General features: G+C 36.0%; 1 protein-coding gene across 9 annotated transcripts in view; it reads right to left on the bottom strand.

Annotated features, from left to right (window-relative positions):
* ZMYM4 (zinc finger MYM-type containing 4) overlaps positions 1-22,741 on the bottom strand; it is a 181,361-nt gene that overhangs the window by 58,080 nt on the left and 100,540 nt on the right. For 6 of the 9 annotated variants that reach the window (XM_082613599.1, XM_082613598.1, XM_082613601.1 and 3 more), the window contains 3 exons: positions 4,217-4,741; positions 2,458-2,519; positions 1,939-2,109 (listed from right to left, as the gene is read on the bottom strand). The exons of 1 other annotated variant lie outside the window; for it this stretch is intronic. In XM_082613599.1, the coding sequence (XP_082469725.1) occupies positions 1,939-2,109; positions 2,458-2,519; positions 4,217-4,741 (758 nt within the window). Of the gene's footprint in view, positions 1-1,938; positions 2,110-2,457; positions 2,520-4,216; positions 4,742-8,017; positions 8,076-22,741 lie in introns of all 9 variants that reach the window. 2 more of the 9 variants (XM_082613603.1, XM_082613604.1) reach the window with 1 other exon arrangement.

The following is a 22,741-nucleotide window of genomic DNA, read 5'->3' as shown; positions in this document are numbered from 1 at the left end:
GGGAAGTTCTTCCCCAAAATCATGATGAAACTTCATATATGGCATTTTATAACACATTATTACACTTTGAATAGCGATAAAAATGTAGGTGTTTCTGTGTCCTGACTGTTCCATCCTGTTGGTATTCTCCAGTCACTGGAATCTCTGATTGTTTTCAAGACAGTAATATTGGGTTGGCCAGAAGGTTCATTCAGGTTTTTCCGTAAGACATTACAGAAAAACCTGAACGAACCTTCTGGCCAACCCAATACAAATAACCTTTCCTGATGCCCTCTTCCCACAATATATTTGGTCTTTGCTATAACTGCCTTTTCAGCTCAAGGAAAGTGTCACTGGGTCGTGTACAGGGAGAGAGTGATGTCTCTGGTACCCTGCCAGCATTATGATTTCTTATGGATTTCCCATGTCCAGATTGGGGTACTTAAAAGACAGAAGATCTGCCCTGTATAGACATGGTAGTAGTCTTCTGAAGCATACACTGCCATATGAACCTCCCCTAGGTGTCAGGACACTTCCTTATCTCTAATTCAGATATCCACGACCTCCATTTTGCCTGCTTTTATTAACATGCTTTCATTATTCAGATATTTTCATATTCCTTCTCTACCATCTTTGTAGCTACCACACTCACACCCATCCAACTCTACAGCTTTATCATCACTACCCTATACAGCTACCCTCCACTGGGCACCATGGCATTCTCATTTAATTGAAGCATCAATCTGACTCATATAAATCACCTACATCTATAAATCACCTATTCTTCCATTTCCTTTCTCTAAAAGAGTGGTTCTCAATAGCAGAGGATTTTGTCCCCCAGGGGACATTTGGCAATGTCTGGAGACATGGTACTACTGGTATCTAGTAGGTAGAGGTCAAGGATGCTTCTAAACATCCTACAGTGCACAGGACAGCCCCTCACAACAAAGAATTATCTGGCCCCAAATGTCAATAGTGCCAAGAAACCCTGCTAAGAGACATCTGAGTGAAAATAACTTCTTCCACAGAAGCCTCACATTCTCAACCCCCCTAATATAAAAGAAAGATATGGAAAGGTAAGCTTTCTCCACATCAAATGCCATTTCAAAAAAATAGCTAATTCATGCTACCTTTACTTCTCAGCCTCATACCAGCTGTATAAAACACAGAACACCCTCAAACAACTGCTCTATTGCATATTCATCCCTTGGTCCTTTTCCTACGTTCCAAAATGATTACAGCATCTTTATTCCGTTCCAACCACTGCAATGTCATTAATTGCATGGATAACTTCACTGACTTCAGCATTCACACTTACAGAATCTTTATGACTTTTACCTCCAGAGCAACCTTGAAATAACAGAGCTCTATCCTTACCCTTACTACTCACAGATCTCAAAACTGGAATCCTATATCACCCATCAAAGCATCAAAACCTCCTTTATCTTCTACCCACTGATCTAATGAACTGGCTCCTCAATCAATTAATTTTTCCCAAGATTAATTAATCCCATTAATCCCTCCTGAAAAACACTTAAATCCATACATAGCCTATACTTCATTAGCAGCAACTGCAAAAGGCTTACTACCTTATATAAACTCAATCACACCATAAACTCATAAACCACCATAAACTTTCAGCCATGTCTGCTGTATCAATCTCAAATCCTTGAAGACTCACTTTCGCTAATCCTGCACTGAAACTGTAAAATTCACAGAACAGTGGTATTAAGGAACGATGTGGATTAAAAGCCTTAACTACTACTTGGACAAAGTTTCCTATAACTCTGGTTGATTCCTTAGTATTATTCTTATAAGATAATTCAATTGCCTCAACCTTCATTAAGAGTCTCACCCCATCAACAAAACACTTCACTTCTTAATCAAGAACTTCCTTTCTTGAATGAATAATTCATGTGTGGAACAAAAAGAAGGGGGAAAAAAAGGTGAAATGTTTACTTGAGCATTGTCAGGTTCATCTTTAATTTTGTCTAGTAGTCCCTGCTGTGGTGCCATTGCTTTGTCATACTCATCATCCAAAGGTTCTTCTTTAATTCTAATATTTGATGCAAAGGAATTCCCCAGTTCCGAACCAATGGATTCTTTATTGGCAAATGGATAGCTGGAATCCTAAAACACAATATAAAGGATTAATAAATATTCAGATTTTAAAATTATTCCTCTTCAGGTTTAACACCCAAAGAAAAGCTCACTGGAAATGAAGAACTCTACGGACATTCATTAGAGTCCCTATGCTTACAAGTAAATGTGATATATGTCTAAATATCAAATACAAATAAAGAATCTAAGAGCAGAGGCTTCTGAGAACATCTCCAAAGATGTCCTTACGAAAATAATAAAGGAAATTAAAAAAACTAAAATCAGCGCTCTACCTAACACATATAGTTACAGTTTAGAAAATCACATAAAGAAAACTTGCCACAGTTACAGCAATCTACATACACACTGAAAACTTACCCTAAAGTTTGTTTCTGGGGTTTGTGGTAAATGGGTATGTAATGTTTCTTCAACTTGATTAGCTATTGAAAGAAAAACAAAACAAAACAAAACAAACACATGTATATGAATAACAAATCTTACAAAGAGTGACCTAAAAAGCTATCATTTGATAATCAGCTCTCTTTTCCAACGAAGCTGCTCATTAGAGTGAAATGGGTACCAAAAAATACCTAAAAGATAGTTTCACTCAAAACAAACAATCTGGCCCCATCTAACTTTTAGCCTTGCCTCATGCTCTTTCCTTGTTCAAACCTAAATAAAGTGGTTACTTTATTCATTATGTTCTGAAAATTACTTATGTTTGTTCTTCCCCATTTCTGCTTATATTATTCCAAGTCCCCTCTATCCTAATATTTACACAGTCTTCCAAACTCAGCTCAGTTCAAAATTCACCTCTTCTCTATAAAACCTGCCCTTGTCCACTGCGTTAAAAATCATCTCTCTCCTAAGAATACCTAAAACAGTTTCAGTTATTTGATAGAAATTTTATTATACTGCCTTATAACAAACTCTTCTACTACTGTCTATAATTACAAATTGTTTTATGCTTTTCAACTGTTCGTTGACACTTCTGCTACTTGACTTGTCTTGTCCCTTCTGCTATTAGACACTATATTCCTTGAAGATAAGTACCCTTATAATTTATCCCTCATAGGGATACTGAAAATACATATTGAATAATATATACTGAAAAATACAGTATACCCTTGTACAGTCTTGTACATAATGGATACTTAAATTAATTGTTATTTTTAACAATACTGATTTGTTCTTTCAATCATAGTTTTCCTAGCACTGTCAAAAGAAATATAAGGATTGGTATATTCTACCAAGCTTTCTTTCACACCTATTGAAAACTTACTGAAATATTACTATTTTCACTACACCAGGTTAGGCCCCAAGAACACAAAGATGACTAAGATACAATCTGGCCCTCAATAAACTCCTACACTAGCACGTAAGGCAAAACAAATAGAGCTATAATACCGTGTGATAAGTACTATAAATAATGAGGCATAAACAAAATGCTATGGAAATATAGATAAAGATACATTCTTGATGTAGAGAGGTTAGGGATGACCATAGGGTAGAAGAGGTTTATGAGTTAGGTGTTGTTGGATAAGAAGCACTTTTACAGGCATATATACAAAGAGAGAAAACGACATTCAGGCAAATGGAGTAGCAGGAGGAAAGAGAGGCACAGAAATAAGAAAATGTATATATTCAAGAATGGAACTGAAGCTAAGTATAGGGTACCGCTGGGCAAAGAGGCTCAAGAGGAGTCTCAAGAAACTTCTAAAACATAAAATAGAAATGTTATCAAAAAGAAAAACCCTCCCTAATTTGAACTAATTGGTGGGACAGCAGTTTGAATTAGTGCTTACAGCACAAAGAAGTTAAATCCAACTTCAGGTTCCAATGTTCAACCAAAGAAAATGAACAGGTGATTCGAGTATCTTGCCTTCTCATCAAAATATTGCAACCAGGGGAGGGAGAAATGAGGTTTAGAGCTATTTTTCAACCATTTATACCATTACCAATAGTTACTGGGAGAAATTCAGTCACTCTGCAAAGAACAAGGATAAAAGAAAAATGACAAGCTTACAATGAATTTAACTGTTCATACTTTGCTTAGCATCAGAAGTAATAAAAGCTGTATTATTATCAGTACGTTGTTATTTATTGTGTTTTATGGCTCTATTCCAACAATTATTACCTGCTTTATCAAAAAAACTGCTTTTCAACCTTGAATCCAACTCTTTATGGGGTTTATCCAACCGTTTTTCACGTTCAAGATAAGTTAGGTCTCTATTTTTCTCCTTTCCAGAAAAAGTCTCTTTGCTGTTTTCTCTTACTAGACTAAAATCTTTCCGTATTGATTTAAAGACAGAAACCTGATCAAATTGTTTAGGAAAGTCTTTTTTTAATTTATTTTGAATCTGTATTTCATTTTCATTGTCTGATTCATGCTGTGTGACTCTTCTCTCTACTTCCAAGCTATCATCAGTATGAATTGAAGAAACAAGATTGTCCTTTGAACTAAAATCCTGTTCATCCTCATTGTCACTACCAACGACTGGAATTCCTGCAAGATCCCCAGAGTTCAAAAAATAATCATCTTCATCCAGCAATGAATTTTCAGATCCTGTTTGATTCGGCATTCCATAAGACATGCTGTCAAGGGTAGGAGTTAAGTTGTGGTCTATATCTTCAGACATTTCTGTATCCATGATACCACCACCTTAAAAAGTAAAATACTGTTTAGACAAATGATAGCGCTAAAGATGACCATATTTATAAGGTCTGTCTGGCATTTAACCAAATATATATTTTTTCTTTTCAAACAAAATATAGATAATAATACTGTGGTATTCCATTAGCACTTTTGATATAGGTGTGACAGATAAAATATCCCTATCTGACAGATAAGGAAATAGGGACGTAAAACTTGAGAAACTATTTCAGGTTAGAAAGAAAGTCAATGAAATATAGAAAAAAAGAGCACCAACTTCAGAATTAGACATATCTGTGTTGGAATCATAGCATGATTAACTGAAAATCTATGTGATCCTGAGAAGTAAACTCTCAGGCTTCTTTATCTGTAAAACAGTGTAATACTCACCTTGGAGGTTAATTTGTGGTGAGGTTTAATGACAGTATGTAAAAAGGGCCTAATAACACAGTGACTGACACATAGAAGGGAATATAAAAGTGATCATTATAGTTATCATAGAGACTACTCTGGGGAGCTGAGATCAGGACCCAGATCTCTGACCTCAGAGTCCTAATTTCTCTGCACTAACTCTAATAAACACTTATAGCACTTAATGTTTATAATGGTAAATATTTAAACATAAAAATAAAATTTATCCAAGCCAGAATATATATTAAAAACTGTTTAGTGTTCAAAACTACATGCTAAAAGTCTCTTCCATTCCAAAATAAAACAAACAAAAAAACCCCAGCCCTGTATTTCTTTTTCCTGACCTAATTCACCTTTCTTTCACAAAGTCCTAGGGAAAAAGTTTACATTGGTTTGTTTCTACTTCATCTCCCAATCATTAATCCTTTGAACTTAATGCAATCTGGTTCCCAACTCGCATCGGAACTTCTCTCATTAATATCATCAATGATTTCCTCATGGTCAAGTCCAATTATTTTTTCAATCCTTATGTGGCATATCCCTCCTAGATAAAATACCTTTGGTTTTTTTGTATTGTTCCCTAATTTTATAATTGTCCTATTAATTTATTTCATACGTCTCTTCCTCTGCTTTATGTGCTCAATATTCCAATTCTCGTCTCATTTTATACACTCAGACTCTTTTATTCACCACTATAGCCTTGACTTTTGCTGTTGACTTCCTAAGCGTTTTAGCTTAGACCTTTCTTCCAAACTTCAGATATCTATATTCAATTAGCTTCTATAGGTTCCCTAGGGACCTTTAACTTAGCACTTCTAAAACCAAATTCATCATGTTCCCGTTCCAAGCATACTTTCTTGTTTTCCCGTCATTTAATTAACAGCATCACCAAGTCAGCAATTTGCTCAAGATAAAAAAGAGAATCACTCCAATTCTCCTTCCCCTTGGACAAATTCTGCAAACTGTATTAATTAATATCTCTCTCAAATCCATCTCCTCCACTTGGTACCATTCCAACACTCCACATCTCTTCCTGTTGACAGTGTACTAACTCAATCCACATGATATCTAGGAGGCAACCATATTCTTACAAATCCTGCCCTGAAACCATATTTAATTGGTCCATGAGCAGACAAATGAGAACTGGTAAAAACACAGAGTGAAGCAAAGACTAAAAATATTAGTGGCACCGACAGCCTTGCTTTTATTTGTTCCTGAAGCCGAGATGAACCCTTTGTGTGGCTGAATCTTCAAATCATTCCCTGGGTTCCATGATCCAGGAAAAATTCCTCTTTTTGTTCAAGGTGATTTGAGTTGGATTACTTATAATCAAGTCCTAACTGATACAGGGTCCAAACAAAAGCTTTCTTCAAGTTGCTCTCCTCCATAAAGACATCAGAATTATCTTTCTACACCATTAATCATTCTACATTATACCTTCACTTGAAATCCTTCAATAACATCCCACAGCCTAAAGTACTCACTCATTCATTTAGCACATAGTTATTAGGAAATCACTCCGTGATAAGTACTATGCTAGATGAAAAAGATAGCTATGATTCCCTCTCCTCAGCGAACCAGAAAAACAGACAAATGGGGGAAATAATAAAATTAGAAAATCATCATTTTCACATAACTAAGTAATTAATTCAAACAAAGATGCTAAAATCTTAGGAATTTCTACAACTTACTTTCACATAGTATATATATTACAGAGAGAAAAGCAGGGAGGGATGAGAGAGCATGCACAAAACTACAGATATTCACTATACTGTTCCTTCAATTGTTCTATTTGAAAATTTTCATAATAATAGGTTAGGGATAAAATATAAATATAGAAGCAGGGTGTTATAACACACACATACATATAGTGTGATAAATTTGCCAGACTGTAAGCAACTAAAGGTCACGGTTAGACCTTTACAACAGTTTATCCTTACTACCTGACCACACAGCATATGCTCAGTAACTGTTTCATGCATGAAATATGCACTTTGTGTGATCAACAGTTTAATCTAAGTTCTATAGTATATAAGAAGTCAACTAAAAAGTAATATTGAAAGCAACTTCCAAAATCTCCTCTATGTTTTAATTCAGGATATGGTACTAGGAAAAAAGGTAACCACCTGAAAAAACTGGATCCCTAACTCATACCAAAATAACTTCCAGATGTATTTAAGGTTTAGATGTAGAAAATAAAACACTAGTATTAAAAAAACCATGGAAGAATTATTTTTAGGGGAAAAACCTCTCTAAGAATGACAAAACCTAGAACAAAAGACTGATTTACTGAATAAAAGAATAAAAGACCAAATGTGACTATAAAAAAATTCCTAAAGAAAACATAATCCAAACCAAAAGATTAAAGACAAAGTTGTTGAAAACATTTTACTGCACTTTATATCATGAAAGGTCATTTCCCTAATGGATAAAGAGTAAGACTCATAGTTCAATAAAGATACCTACAACCAAATACATTTGTAAAAGCAAAGGATCTGAACAAATATTTCACAGGAAAGGAAACACTAAGGTTGAACTTTGCTCATAAGTGAAATGCTAATTAATAATGCAATTAGATAACATGTTCATACAGCAGGCTGATAAAGACAAAAGGTTTTGATAACAGCCTGGCAGCTATGCTATTGGCCAAAGCTGCCAGACTATGACCTGAGGCCAGAAAAGTATACAAAGAAGAGTGTGGCATAGACCATATATGAGCTGAAAAGCCTAAAATATTAATATTTACTATGTGGCCCTTAACAGAAAAAAAGTCTGCCAATCCCTGTAGTAGAATACTATTAGAGGAAGTATAAAATGGTACAGTTGTAAAAAAGAGCAACCAGGCAATATTTATGATACTTTAAATACACATACCTCTTGATCCAGCAATTCAACTTCTAAGAATTTATCCTACAGATATTTCTCAAAAGATCTATGAAAAAGAACATGTATAAGCAGCAAAGACTGGAAACAGCCTATCTGTTCTACAGTGAGGCTCAATTAATTACAGTACATACCTATAATGGAATATCATATAGCTGTTAAAAAGAATGAGGCGACTTTATACAAGTTCTCAGGGTCAATCAGTAAAAATATCTGAGTGAGGAAGAATATACATATATGTTATCCTACCGCTGCTGTATGTTTTATAATTTATGTGTATGTACAACTGTTTATACATTAAAATACCTTCCACTGATTTTCTGTGACACCAGAATCAGGTGGCTATAAGACAGAAACACTAACTCTTCAAAGCATATCCTTCTGTATCTTGAGTTTTGAAGCACATGCATCTATTGTCTATTGAAAAAAATTTTTTTATCCTTATCTGAGAATGCACTCAAGCTTTTTCAGAGATGGCAATTTCTAATAAAGCATCTAATTTGAATTTGCAATTTTGCTAGTTATCACACAATAAATCTGTAGGCTGCATAAAATCTTATGAGATTAAATTATGTTAGTTATATTAATATATATAATTAACTGGAACAGACTTATACTCATTCTTGTGGCCCAAATAAAAGAAATAGCTTCTATTTCTCAGAGCCTACATCTACAGAAAAAATTCAACACTAAAATTATATTTGGGGATCACAGTAGATAATGAAACACTTGAAAACAAATTTCTCACAGAAGATTCCTAGATTGTTTTTAGACACTGTGAACAGGCTTGGTATGTTTGAGGGAAAGCAAGGAATATAAGGCTGGAATTGAACAGGCATGAGGAAGAGTGTTTAAAAATGACAAAAGAGAAAAAGCCAGAGGATAGATATATTAGGAATCTGCAAACCACAAAAAAGATCCCAAAGAGGAATTCCATGATTTACGTTTTACAAGGAACACCCCAGCTTCTGCAGGAGTATTTTAAGACTGTTAAATGTTACAGGGAGTGAAGAAGGAAAGGAAGAACACCACATAGGAGGCTAATGCAATAATCCAAGGGAAAACTGGTGGCTAAGACCAGGATAGTAATGGTGGATGTGAGAAAGAGTAGTCAGATTTGGGTATAATTTGAAAGTAGAGGCATTTCTTGGTATATGAGAAGCTGAATATAAAAAGTCAAAAAGAGCACAACAGGGTGCCATTTCTTGAGATGTAAACACTAAGGGAGTAACAGACTGAGAGGGGTAGAATGAATAGTTTGGTTTGGACCCACTGATTTTGAGAACCTTATTAAACCTTCAAATGGAGATATCAAGAAGGCAATTGGATGTATTAAAGAGTTAAAGAGGAGACTCTTGCCAAGAAATGACATATAAATTTGGGAGTCATCAATGAAGTTCATGGGACTAGTTAAGATCACCTAGTGACTGTACTTACTACTGATGGAAGAGAGCTGAGAGTCCTGAGATATTTCAACTTTTAGAAATCTGTAGAAAGGAAGGAATCAGAGAAAGAGGCTAAAATGGAACAGCCAATGAGGTAAGAGGAAAATTAGGTGGGTGATGTTATAGAAGCAAAGTGAAGAAAATATTTCAATAAGAAAGAAGTGGCCAACCATAATGAATGTTGTTGAGATAACACATAAAATGAAGACTGAAGATTGATTATTAATATTGGGAAAGATGAAACAAACTTCTTCCTTGACAAGAGCTATATCAGTGAAAAAATGGGTACACAAAAGCTGGAGTGGGGTGATCCCATAAAGAGACTGAGAGGAGAAAACTGGGGAAACTTAAGTACAAACAACTCTTTAGAGGAGTTTTGATCTAAATTAAAGAAAATGAGCAGAAACTGGACTAAAATCTGGAGTGGAAAGTTTTTCTGACTTTGTATTTTTGTTTTGTTTTTTTTTCTTTTTTTTTTGGTGAGATTGTTTTTCTAAAGATGGAGAATATTACAGCTTACAGTATACTCATGGGAATGATCCAATAAAGAAGCAATAACTATGGGAATAGAATCTGAAAAAGAGTGGATATATGTGTATGTATAACTGACTCACTTTGCTGTACAGCAGAAACTAACACAACACTGTAAATCAGCTATTCTCCAATAAAAAAATTAATTTAAAAAAAGAGGGAATAACTAGTAAGCTCAGAGGGAAAATCTTTGTGCTACAGGGCATGTGATCAGTACATAATTTCCCTTTGTGAAAGAATGAAAGGAGCACATGGGTTAAATGCAGGTAGGTTGTTAGATTTTGTAAAAGGAGAATGAAAGTTATTTTAAGCAATTTAAGTACAATATTTGTGTCTGATAATGAAAATAAATTTCATGATGTCAAATCAACTTTTACTCCTTGTCCTCCTTTTGCTCAGTCCTTGCTTTAGTGGCATATTGATATTTATATACTATACCGAAGAATCATTTCATTTTAAGGTACAACCACCAACAAGGAACCCACATAGATGAACATTATGAAAGGGCTGTTAGTTACTTTCATTGCCAATATATTACTCAATTACCTCCATACATGTTTGTTTTAATCAAAGGATAATTTTCAGAACTAAACTAATATCAATTATAATTTTAAGTTCAGAAGTTATGGTTCTTTAACAATTCTCTGACACTGTTTTTCTCTCTTATATAAAGAAACAAAGGATCAAAAGAAAAAAACCCCACAAACTCCAAAGGATGCAAAACAAATAATAAGCATAAAAATGAGGTAATCTTGGTTCACCTTAAATAAAAACTTAAATCTGCATTTTGTTTCTAAGAGATGATTTATTTTCAATAAAATACAATCTCCTAAATAATAAAAGCCTCTTTAAACTATAAGATCAGGAATGCAGTCACCAGTTAGAAGTCCAATAAAGTCAGGAATCTTAAAAATGAAATGTACATGCCTTAAACATTTATTTTTACTTGGAATATATAAAAAAGCACATTGGCCAATCATTGACCAATAAAGTCAGGAATCTTAAAAATGAAACTTACATGCCTTAAACATTTATTTTTACTTGGAATATATAAAAAAGCACCTTGGCCAATCAATGATGATCAATCAAGACTTTGGAAATGGGTATGCTAATTTGAGTTCTTTCTTGAACAAATCACAGCCATAATGCAATCTTCATGATTGCAACTTTGGTTTCTTTAAAATGGCATGAAGGACTTCCCTGGTGATCCAGTGGTAAAGAATCCGCCTTACAATGCAGGGGACACAGGTCTGATCCCTGATCAGGGAACAAAGATCCCACCTGCCCATGGGGCAACTAAGCCCTCACACCACAACTACTGTGCTCACGCGCCTCAACTAGAGATAGCCTGCATGCCACAAACTACAGAGCCCACACGGTCTGGAACCCACACGCCACAAATACAGAGCCCACACACCCTGGATCCCACATGCCACAACTAGAGAAGAGAAAACCCTCATGCCACAACTAGAGAGAAGTCCACGTGCTGCAATGTGCCACAACTAAGACCCCATGTAGCCAAAGATAAGTTAAATAAATAAATAAATAAATATTTTTAAAAAATGAAATGAGAAAATAAAGACACTTGCCCCTCCACCTTTTTACTGACTTTACCTACTAAGTCTTTCTAAAGCATTAAAATTATTCACAGAAACAATTTACTTTTCAGAGGAAATTTTATTAGTGTCAAAACGGTACAATAAAAATTATTTAATTACAATGACAAGTACTACTTGAATAAACAGGTTTGGGAACAACTGACTCTTGGTAAGCATGCAATCCATCAAGAGCTGAATCAAGCTGTCCTTGTCTGAAACTACTAGATGCTCCTCAATAGCCACTCTAGCTTCTTCCCTTAATGACAGATCCTCATTCTCAATGAGGCACAATTTACAGTAACAAGAAGAATGGTAATTCTTAATTATGATCCTAAGCTGAAAAAGAATCTTAGCTACTAAAAGGCCAATAACCAACAGAAAACTTTTCATGAAAATGGGACAATAAGTGAAACACAACAATCCAGTGTTCTTTCAAATTCCAAGTATCAACCCATTAGTGAGCCAGGGCCATGATTTGTTTTTTTTTAATAGGCTAGAATAGAAAACAAAGAACATAGTTCAGAGTGACAACAAGTAATGCTACAAAACACCTGTACACACACACACACACACAAGTAGGTCTCAATGTAAAATATATTTCTAACAGTGTTTCAAAATTTTAAAAAAACAGTGGTAATGGATGTTAACTAAATGTATTATGATAATCATTTTGCAATATATACATAGAGCAAATCATTGTGTTGTATACCTAAAACCAATACAATGTTATATGTCAATTTTATCTCAATTTTTAAAAATGTCTTAAACAAAACAAAAACAAGCACCCCTAAGATAATTTTGCTTCTGATGCACAACAATGCTTGAGGATCACTGAACTAAACAATGCCTCTCAACAATTACTGGATAACAGAATCTCTTGGTGAGCCTGGAAATGGATTCCTGAGCTTCACTTCTAAAGATTCTGGTTCAGCAGGTCAAGGGTGGCAGCCAAGGATCTGACTTCTAACATACTCTCAGGTGACGCTAATACTGCTGATGCCCTACCACACTTTGAGTAACAGGCTCTAGTTTTTTATGAACCAGGCATAAATAAACTGCAGGTAATAAATCACTGTACTCAGAGGCTGAACAGCGATCTTCAGATTCATCAAGTCCAATCTCTTATCAGATGGCTGAATTTATTCCACAAAACCCCAAGTGGTCAACCATCCCTTTGAATGTTACACCTACAAAGATGAACCACTGAATGATCTACCACACCAGAGATGAACCATTTATGATAGTTCACAAACAACCCATGTTAAGTACTAATGAAGATGAATTAGTTTTATCAGGGAGTCATAACTAAAGATTACAGCTCTCAGGGGCTTCCCTGGTGGCGCAGTGGTTGAGAGTCCACCTGCCGATGCAGGGGACACAGGTTCATGCCCTGGTCCAGGAAGATCCCACATGCCGCAGAGCGGCTAGGCCCGTGAGCCATGGCCGCTGGGCCTGGGTGTCCGGAGCCTGTGCTCCTCAACAGGAGAGGCCACAACAGTGAGAGGCCCACGTACCACAAAAAAAAAAAAGATTACAGCTCTCTTTTCTTGTTTTCATTTAAATACGTCTTGTTACTGTGGCATACTATTAAGGTATGCCACTGTTCATTCTAAACATTCAATGAGGAGAGATGAGACTCATAAGTGAGATTCACAGAACTTACTTTCACTAATTTTTGCTTTTATTTGTTCCAACAGTGGGGAAAAAACAGTTTGAAACCGGTGGAATACTTAGAACTTGATTTTATAACTTACTAAAAGGTGATTAACAAATGTGAACACTTGAAACACCTCTAATAGAAATCAGTTACGTTTTACTAATTTCAATAATCCACTTGTACACTATTAAAGCTAAAATATAATTTAACACACATTATAAAACAAAACACATTAACTATTTCTTCATCACTATGAGGACAACTGAAATAAATACAACAGACTTTACTCATTGACATTTACAGTGCTCTGAAAGCAATGATCAAGAAGATCAGAGATATCTATAAATGGATATATTGTGCATGTACCTAAAAATTGTCCAGGGTCTATTAAAACTGAAGTATATCACTACAACAGAATATTGTACATTTTAATGGAATAAAATGTTTATATGTTTTTATAACATTTCAGAAAACATGTTTCTTCTATAAGCAGAAAACAATGACATTTTAACAAAACAAAAGCAAAAGTAATTTATGCTAATAGTTGCAGAAGCACAATGCCACAGAGGTATGGAGAGAAAGTTCCAAATGCGTCCCAAACCACAGTTCTACAACATTCCTGCTATTCCTGCTAATTCTAAAACTTCTCTAATATATTTACAGATAAACAAGGATCTGTTCCAGTCCTGAACCTAATTTTTTATCCCTTTTAACCGGGAAAAAACGCAACATTAAAATAATCATTTTTAAGGGCTTTAAAACTGCAGAAACGGGGCTTCCCTGGTGGCGCAGTGGTTGAGAGTCCGCCTGCCAATGCAGGGGACACGGGTTCGTGCCCCGGTCCGGGAAGATCCCACATGCCGCGGAGCGGCTGGGCCCGTGAGCCATGGCCACTGAGCATGCACATCCGGAGCCTGTGCTCTGCAACGGGAGAGGCCACAGCAGTGAGAGGCCCGCGTACCACAAAAAAAAAACAAAACTGTAGAAACATAGTAACTTGCACTTTTCCCCCTTCAATGGCATTAGTAAACTTATAACAATTCCACACTGTTACTCTCATGAACTCATTAAACACAAGATACACCAATTCTACTGGCACGTATTACCTGCAACAATGGTCAACAGAGATTTAAACAAAGAAAGAAAAAGTCCTACTTGAACAATCTTATAGTAGCGGTTGGTAAACTACAACCCTTGACCAAGGGATGGCCCCTGAACTAAAAATAGTTACTACATTTTTGAGAGAGTAGAAAAAAGAAGACAAAAGAGAGGGGAGGGAGAGGGAGGAAAAGGAGGAAGAGAAGAATACACAGGACACCATGTTTTCTGACTACACCCAACAGAGCTTAAATGTTTACTATTTGGCCTTTTTCAGAAAAGATTTCCTGAGCCCTGCCTACAGGAATATTGCTCAGTGTAGTTCACACAGTATAACTGCACCATGCCAGAAAAACATACGAAGCTAAATAGGCATAGGAAAGTCCTTAGGGCAATTATCTCCAGAACTATTTGTGAGCTATATCCAAAATGATTTAGAACAGTGCTTCCCTGGTGGCTCAGTGGTTAAGAATCCGCCTGCCAAGGCAGGGAACACAGGTTTGAGCCCTGGTCCGAGAAGATCCTACATGCCGTGGAGCAACTAAGCCCATGTACCACAATTACTGAGCCTGTGCTCTAGAAACCATGAGCCACAACTACTGAACCCGAGTGACACAACTACCGAAGCCCGCATGCCTAGAGCCCAAGCTCCACAAGGAGAAGCCGCTGCATGAGAAGCCCGTGCATTGCAACAAAGAGTAGACCCCGCTCGCCGCAACTAGAGAAAAGCCCACACGCAGCAACAAACACCCAACGCAGACAAAAATAAAACAAAAAATAAAATTAAAAAATTTTTTTAATGATTTAGAACAAAGAAATTGTAAATTAGGCACTAGCTACAATTCACTGTCATAAAACTCTACTTCCAGCTGTGGCACAGTACTGATAGAAGAATAATTCTCCTGATGAATAAAAAGCTTAACAAAATATATAAAACAAATGTATTCAAAGTATGGACAACAATCAACAAAAGACTGTGATCTCTGAGAAAACGAACTAACAAGGTGACTGTCCTAGGCTTTCTGCCTGGGAACATATAGCAAGTTCCAGTATAGAGAGGGAAAACTCAAGTAGAGAACACCAGTCTCAATAAACTGGGGAGACAACAGACTGAGAAAGCTAAAGGAGCTGGTATTTGCAGGACAGATTACCAAAGAAAAGACAAAGACCCACAGAAAGAGGACTAGAAATTATCTGCCTGAAACTAAACCACACATGAGACAGTGGGGAAGGTTATGCTTGTGTGATGTGAGGGAACATATGGGAACTCTGTACATTCTGCTCAATTCTTCTGTGAACTTAAAAAATGCTCTAAAAATTAAAGTCTATTTTTACAAAAGAAAAAGAGACCTGGTCAAACAACTGGGAGAATCAATGGAGACCTCTGAAAAGTCACACATTAAAAGTAGGGCTGGGGGACTTCCCTGGTGGTCCAGTGGTTAAGACTCCACACTCCCAATGCAGGGGGCCAGGGCTCAATCCCTGATCAGGGAACTAGATCCCGCATGATGCAACTAAAAGATCCTGCATGCTGCAAATATAACACCCCACAGGCGTCAGTGAAGATCCTGTGTGCTACAACTAAGACCCGGTGCAGCCAAAAATATAAATAAATAAATATTTTTTGAAAATGAAATAAAAGTAGGGCTAAACTAATTCTAAAGTAAAGCCAATCCTAGAGCTGCCCTAAAAAGCTTTAAAAACGAGTCTCAAATCCTACGATGCTACGAGAAAACTACTAGAGCTAGTCAATGAATTTGGTAAACTAGCAGGATACAAAATTAATGCACAGAAATCTCTGGCATTCCTATACACTAATGATGAAAAAGCTGAAAGAAAAATTAAGGAAACACTCCCATTTACCATTACAACAAAAAGAATAAAATACCTAGGAATAAACCTACCTAAGGAGACAAAAGACCTCTATGCAGAAAACTATAAGACACTGATGAAAGAAATTAAAGATGATACAAACACATGGAGAGACATACCATGTTCCTGGATTAGAAGAATCAAATTGTGAAAATGACTATACTACCCAAAGCAATCTACAGATTCACTGCAATCCCTATCAAACTACCAATGGCATTTTTCACAGAACTAGAACAAAAAATTTCACAATTTGTATGGAAACACAAAAGACCCCAAATAGCCAAAGCAATCTTGAGAAAGAAGAACAGAGTTGGAGGAATCAGGTTCCTGGACTTCAGACTATACTACAAAGCTACAGTAATCAAGACAGTACGGTACTGGCAAAAAAAAAACAGAAATATAGATCAATGGAACAGGATAGAAAGCCAAGAGATAAACCCATGCACTTATGGTCACCTTATTTTTGATAAAGGAGGTAAGAATATACAATGCAGAAAAGACAGCCTCTTCAATAAGTGGTGCTGGGAAAACTGGACAGCTACATGTAAAAGAATGAAATTAGAACACTCCCTAACACCATACACAAAAGTAAACTCAACATGGATTAAAGACCTAAATGTAAGGACAGACACTATAAAATGCTTAGAGGAACACATAGGCAGAACACTCTATGACATAAATCACAGCAAGATCCTTTTTGACCCAGCTTCCTAGAGAAATGGAAATAAAAACAAAAATAAACAAATGGGACCTAATGAAACTTAAAAGCTTTTGAACAGTAAAGGAAACTATGAACAAGATGAAAACAATGGAAAAAACCCTAAGAATGGAAGAAAATATCTGCAAATGAAGCAACTGACAAAGGATTAATCTCCAAAATTTACAAGCAGCACAATATCAAAAAAATAAACAACCCAATCCAAAAATGGGCAGAAAACCTAAATAGACATTTCTCCAAAGAAGATATACAGATTGCCAACAAACACATGAAAGGATGCTCAACATCACTGATCATTACAGAAATACAAATCAAAACTACAGTGAGGGATCACCTCACACCGGTCAGAATGGCCATCAATAAAAACTCTAGAGGGAGATGCATGAGGGAAGGGATGTGGGAACAGATGTATATGTATGACTGATTCACTTTGTTATAAAGCAGAAACTAATAAAAATAAATAAATAAATAAATAAATAAATAAATAAATAAATAAATAAAAGAAAAAAAATAAAAACTCTACAAACAATAAATGCTGGAGAGGGTGTGGAGAAAAGGGATATCTCTTGCACTGTTGGTGGGAATGTAAATTGATACAGCCACTAAGGAAAACAGTATGAAGGTTCCTTAAAAAACTAAAAATAGAAATACCATACGGCCCAGCAATCCCATTACTGGGCATATACCTTAAGAAAATCATAATTCAAAAAGAGTCATGTGGGCCTCCCTGGTGGCGCAGTGGTTGAGAGTCCGCCTGCCGATGCAGGGGATACGGGTTCGTGCCCCGGTCTGGGAGGATCCCATATGCCGCGGAGCGGCTGGGCCCGTGAGCCATGGCCGCTGGGCCTGCGCGTCCGGAGCCTGTGCTCCGCAGCGGGGGAGGCCACAGCAGTGAGAGGCCCGCGTACCGCAAAAAGAAAAAAAAAAAAAAAAAAAAAGAGTCATGTACCACAATGTTCATTGCACCTCTATTTACAATAGCCAGGACATGGAAGCAACCTAAGTGTCCATTGACAGATGAATGGATAAAGAAGATGTGGCACATATATACAATGGAATAATACTCAGCCATAAGAAGAAACAAAATTGAGTTATTTGTAGTGAGGTGGATGGACCTAGAGTCTCTCATACAGAGTGAAGTAAGTCAGAAAGAGAAAAATAAATACTGTATGCTAACACATATATATGGAATCTAAAAAAAAATGGTTCTGATGAACATAGGGGCAGGACAGGAATAAAGATGCACACGTAGAGAATGGACTTGAGGACATGGGAGGGAGGGGAAGCTGGGATGAAGTGAGAGAGTAGCACTGACATATATACACTAACAAATGTAAAATAGATAGCTAGTGGGAAGCAGCTGCATACCAGAGGGAGGTCAGCTCGCTGCTTTGTGACCACATAGAGGGGTGGGATAGGGAGGGTGGGAGGGAGACGCAAGAGGGAGGGGATATGGGGATGTATGTATACATATAGCTGATTCACTTTGTTATACAGCAGAAACTAACACAACATTGTAAAGCAATTATACTCCAATAAAGATGTTAAAAAAAAAAAAGTCTCAGAAAGATCAAGCTGATCCAAAACAAACTAACTGCATGTCAGAATGAAAATCAACTCTCCTAAAGGAAAGAGAATATAGAATATAAAATATAATCTGACACTCAGCAATGTTACAGTGTAACCCAGCATCCAATCAAACATTATCACACATTTGAAAAAGCAAGACATGAGAGCCATAACCAGAAGACAATTCAGCCAATGGAAATGGGGCCGGAAATAATACAAAATGATGGAATTAGAATTACCACAAAGGACTTGAAAAGTTACAAAAAAGTATAAAGATTTAATGGAAAACATGAACTTGATGAGAATAAAATTAGAAGCTGTTATTTTTTAAAAAGAAACTTCTAAACTGAAAAATACAGCTGAAATGAAAAATCAACTAAATGGGTTAACCGCACATTAGACCATGTAGAAGAAAATAACAGTGAAACAGGAAGAGAGGGCAGTAAAAAAATATACAGAAAGAAGCATAGAGTTTAAGGTTGAAAAATAAGTGTCAGACATGTGATACAATATTAAGCAGGCTAACGTATTTAATTGGAGTTGCAGAGATCGGTATTTGAAGAAATAAATACTTTCTAAAGCAGTTGAACCTAAAAGTGCCAGGAAAAAAATCTTGTCAACCTAGAATTCTATAAGAGAAAATAATCTTCAAAAAGGAAGATGAAATAAAAATATTTTTAGATGAAAGCTGAAAGAATATGTTACCAACAGACCTGCATGACAAGAAATGTTAAAGTTCTTTAGCTAGAAGGAAAAAGACACCTGATGGAAACCTGAATCTCAACAAGAGAATGAACACTGGAAACTGACAGAATTAAAAGCAAAAACAGATAACCCCATAGTAATATATAAATGGTTCAACATTTCTCTGCCAGTAATTGAACAGCCAGAAAATCAAGAAAAATAGACAAGACCTGAAAAGATGCTATCAATTAAACCTAAATGACATTATAAAATGTTAACTCCAAAATGGCAGAACACATATTCCTTTCCAATACATGTGGAACTATCACCAACACTGATCACATGATAAATGATGGAAATACTGCATGGTAAAATTATCAAACAATGGAACTCATACAGAATATCTACTGTGATCAAAATGTATTCAATAACAAAAGCACATGTGGAAAACCCCCAAATATTTAGAAATACTTCTTTGAAAAAAAGCCATAGGTCAAAGAAGAAATCACAAGGAAAATTAGAAAATATGAACTGAATGGCAATGAAAACACAACTTACCAAAATTTGAGAAGTGCAGTAAAAGAAGTCCTCAGAGGGAAACTTACGGATTTATACAGTTGTATCAAGAAAAATTCTAAAATCTATGACCTAAACTTCTGGCTTCAGAAGCAAGAAAAAGATCAAATTAAGTACAAAGTAGAAGGAAAACTAACGATAAAAGAAAAGTCTATGTAATAGAAAATAAACAGTGAAGAAAAACTAAGGAAACCAAGAGCAAGATCTTTGAAAAGAACAAAAATGATAAACTCCTAGACAAACTGACCATAAAGAGAGAGAAGTACAAAAGGCAAACAAGTACATGAAAAAGATGTTCAACATGGGCTTCCCTGGTAGCGCAGTGGTTGAGAGTCCGCCTGCCAAAGCAGGGGACACGGGTTCGTGCCCCGGTCTGGGAAGATCCCACATGCCACAGAGCGGCTGGGCCTGTGAGCCATGGCCGCTGAGCCTGTGCGTCCGGAGGCTGTGCTCCGCAACCGGAGAGGCCACAGCAGTGAGGCCCGCGTACCAGAAAAAAAAAAAAAAAAAAAAGATGTTCAACATCACTAACCATTTGGGAAATATAAATGAAAATTACAATGAGATATCACCTCACACCCAGTAGGCTGATTACCATCAAAAGGGCAAAAATAACCACACTGGTGAGGATGTGGACAAATTGGAACCCTTGTGCACTAGTGGTGTGGATGCAAAATGGTACAGCTGTTATGGAAAACAGTATGGCAGTTCCTCAAAAAGTCGAAAATAGAATTACCATATAATCTGAAAAGAATTAAAAGCAGGGTCTGTAAGAGATATTTATATTTGTACAAATGCTGCTCATTGCAGCATTATTCACAATGGCTTAAAGATGGAAATAATCCAAGTGTCTGTCCACTGATGAATAAACTGATAAAATGTGATATATCCATACAATGGAATATTACTCAGCCTTAAAAAAGGAAAGAAATTCTGACATATGCTTCAACATAGATATACCTCAAGGACATTATGCTAAATGAAATAAGCCAGTCCCATAAAGACAAACACTATGACTCCACTTATATGAGGTACCCAGAGTAGTCAAATTCATACAGACAGACAGTAAAAAGGTGGTTGACACAGCTGCAAGGAGAAACAGGGAGCTGTCTAGTTCAGTTTGGGGGACTTCCTTGGTGATCCAGTGGCTAAGAATACGCGTTCCCAATACAGGGGGCACGGGTTCAATCCCTGGTGAGGGAACTGGATCCCACACAATGCAACGAAGATCCCGCATGCCGTAACTAAGACTGGGCATAGCGAAACAAATAAATAAATATTTTTTAAAAAAAGAAAAGAATTTCAGTCATGCAAGATGAAAAGTTATGGAGGTTGGCTGCACAACAGTATGAGTGTAATTAACACTATTGAACTGGACACTTAAAAATGATAAAATGGTAAATTTTAGTTTCTGTGTATTTTACCCTTAAAATATTTTAATGCAAAAATACAAAGAGAGTTGAGGGGGGAGGAAAGGAGACAAAGAGAAGATGACACAAATTACCAATCTCAGGAATAAAAGAGCACTAAAGATTTCATTAGAGAGTAAAAATAAATTAAGAAGAAATTATAAACAACTTTGTATCTCCATATATATATGTGTGTGTGTGTATGTGTGTGTCTCTCTCTATATATATACATACATATATATACATATATATATATATATATATATATATATATACACACACACACACACACACATACATACGTACATATATATTTGCCACACTGTGAAGCTTGCAGGATCTTAGTTCACCAACCAGGGATCAAACCTGGGCCCCCGGCACTGGAAGTACAGAGTCCTAACCACTGGACCCCAGGGAATTACCTACAAACAACTTTATAGAAACAAATTTTAAAACTATGAACTTTATGACAGTAAATTTAAAATTTATTAACAATTTTATAGAAATGAATTTACAACTTAGAGCTACAATAGCCAGTGCAGTAAGCCAACAGCCACCTATGACAATTTAAATAAAATTAAAACTGCAGCTCTGCACTCATCACATTTCAAGTACTCAACTGCCACAGGTAGTCAGTGGCTACTGTACTTTAAGAGTGTACATATAAAACATTTCAAGTGTCACAGAAAGTTCTACCAGACTGTGCTGTCTTATGAGAAAATGTCTTGAAAGGTGCAAGTTACACACAATAAATAGAAAATATGAACAACATCAAGCCCAGGTGACATAAACAAAGTAAAATATTTAAGGAAGAATAATACCCATCTTGAATGAACTCTTTCAGCAAATATAAGGGAAAGGAACACTTCCCAACTAATTGTATGAAGCCATTATCACCCTGGAATCAAACCAGAGAAAGACGTGACAACAAAAGAAAACTATATACCAATATCCTTCATAAACATAGGTACATAAAAATCAGCATACTTAAAATATTAGCAAATTGAGATTTAAAAGATATGAAACAAATAATAGATCATGACAAAGTAGGATTTATCCCATGAATGCAAGGTGGGTTTAAGATTCAAAAATCAACTCACCACATTAACACAATAAAGAAAAACATGATCATTTCAGCAGATGAAAATGAACCATTTGACAAAATATTCATTCACTGAAAAAAATCGTTCAGCAAATATAGAGAAGATCCTCGGCCTGAGAAAAGGCATCTACAAAGATAATAATGATCAGCTGGAAACTTAAAAAAATTTTTTAAATCATTATAATAGAATAAAAAATAGGAATATTACATTTCAAGTTAGTAAGGAAAGAATGGATTATTATTCACTAACTTTGAAAAGAAAAATTGGCTAGTCCTATGGGGGAAAACTGTCCCTCAATTCATCCACACACACACAAAATCCAGACAAAGTATTGAAAACACAAAAAATAAGAAGGCCAAATTTCTTTTTTTTTAAATAAATGTATTTATTTTATTTATTTATTTCTGGCTGCATTTGGTCTTCGTTGCTATGAGAGGGCTTTTCTCTAGTTGTGG

This window comes from Mesoplodon mirus (assembly GCF_964341445.2).
Source record: "Mesoplodon mirus genome assembly, chromosome: 3".
Classification (NCBI taxonomy): Eukaryota; Metazoa; Chordata; class Mammalia; order Artiodactyla; family Ziphiidae; genus Mesoplodon; species Mesoplodon mirus.
This window is presented reverse-complemented; position numbering and strand designations above follow the sequence as displayed.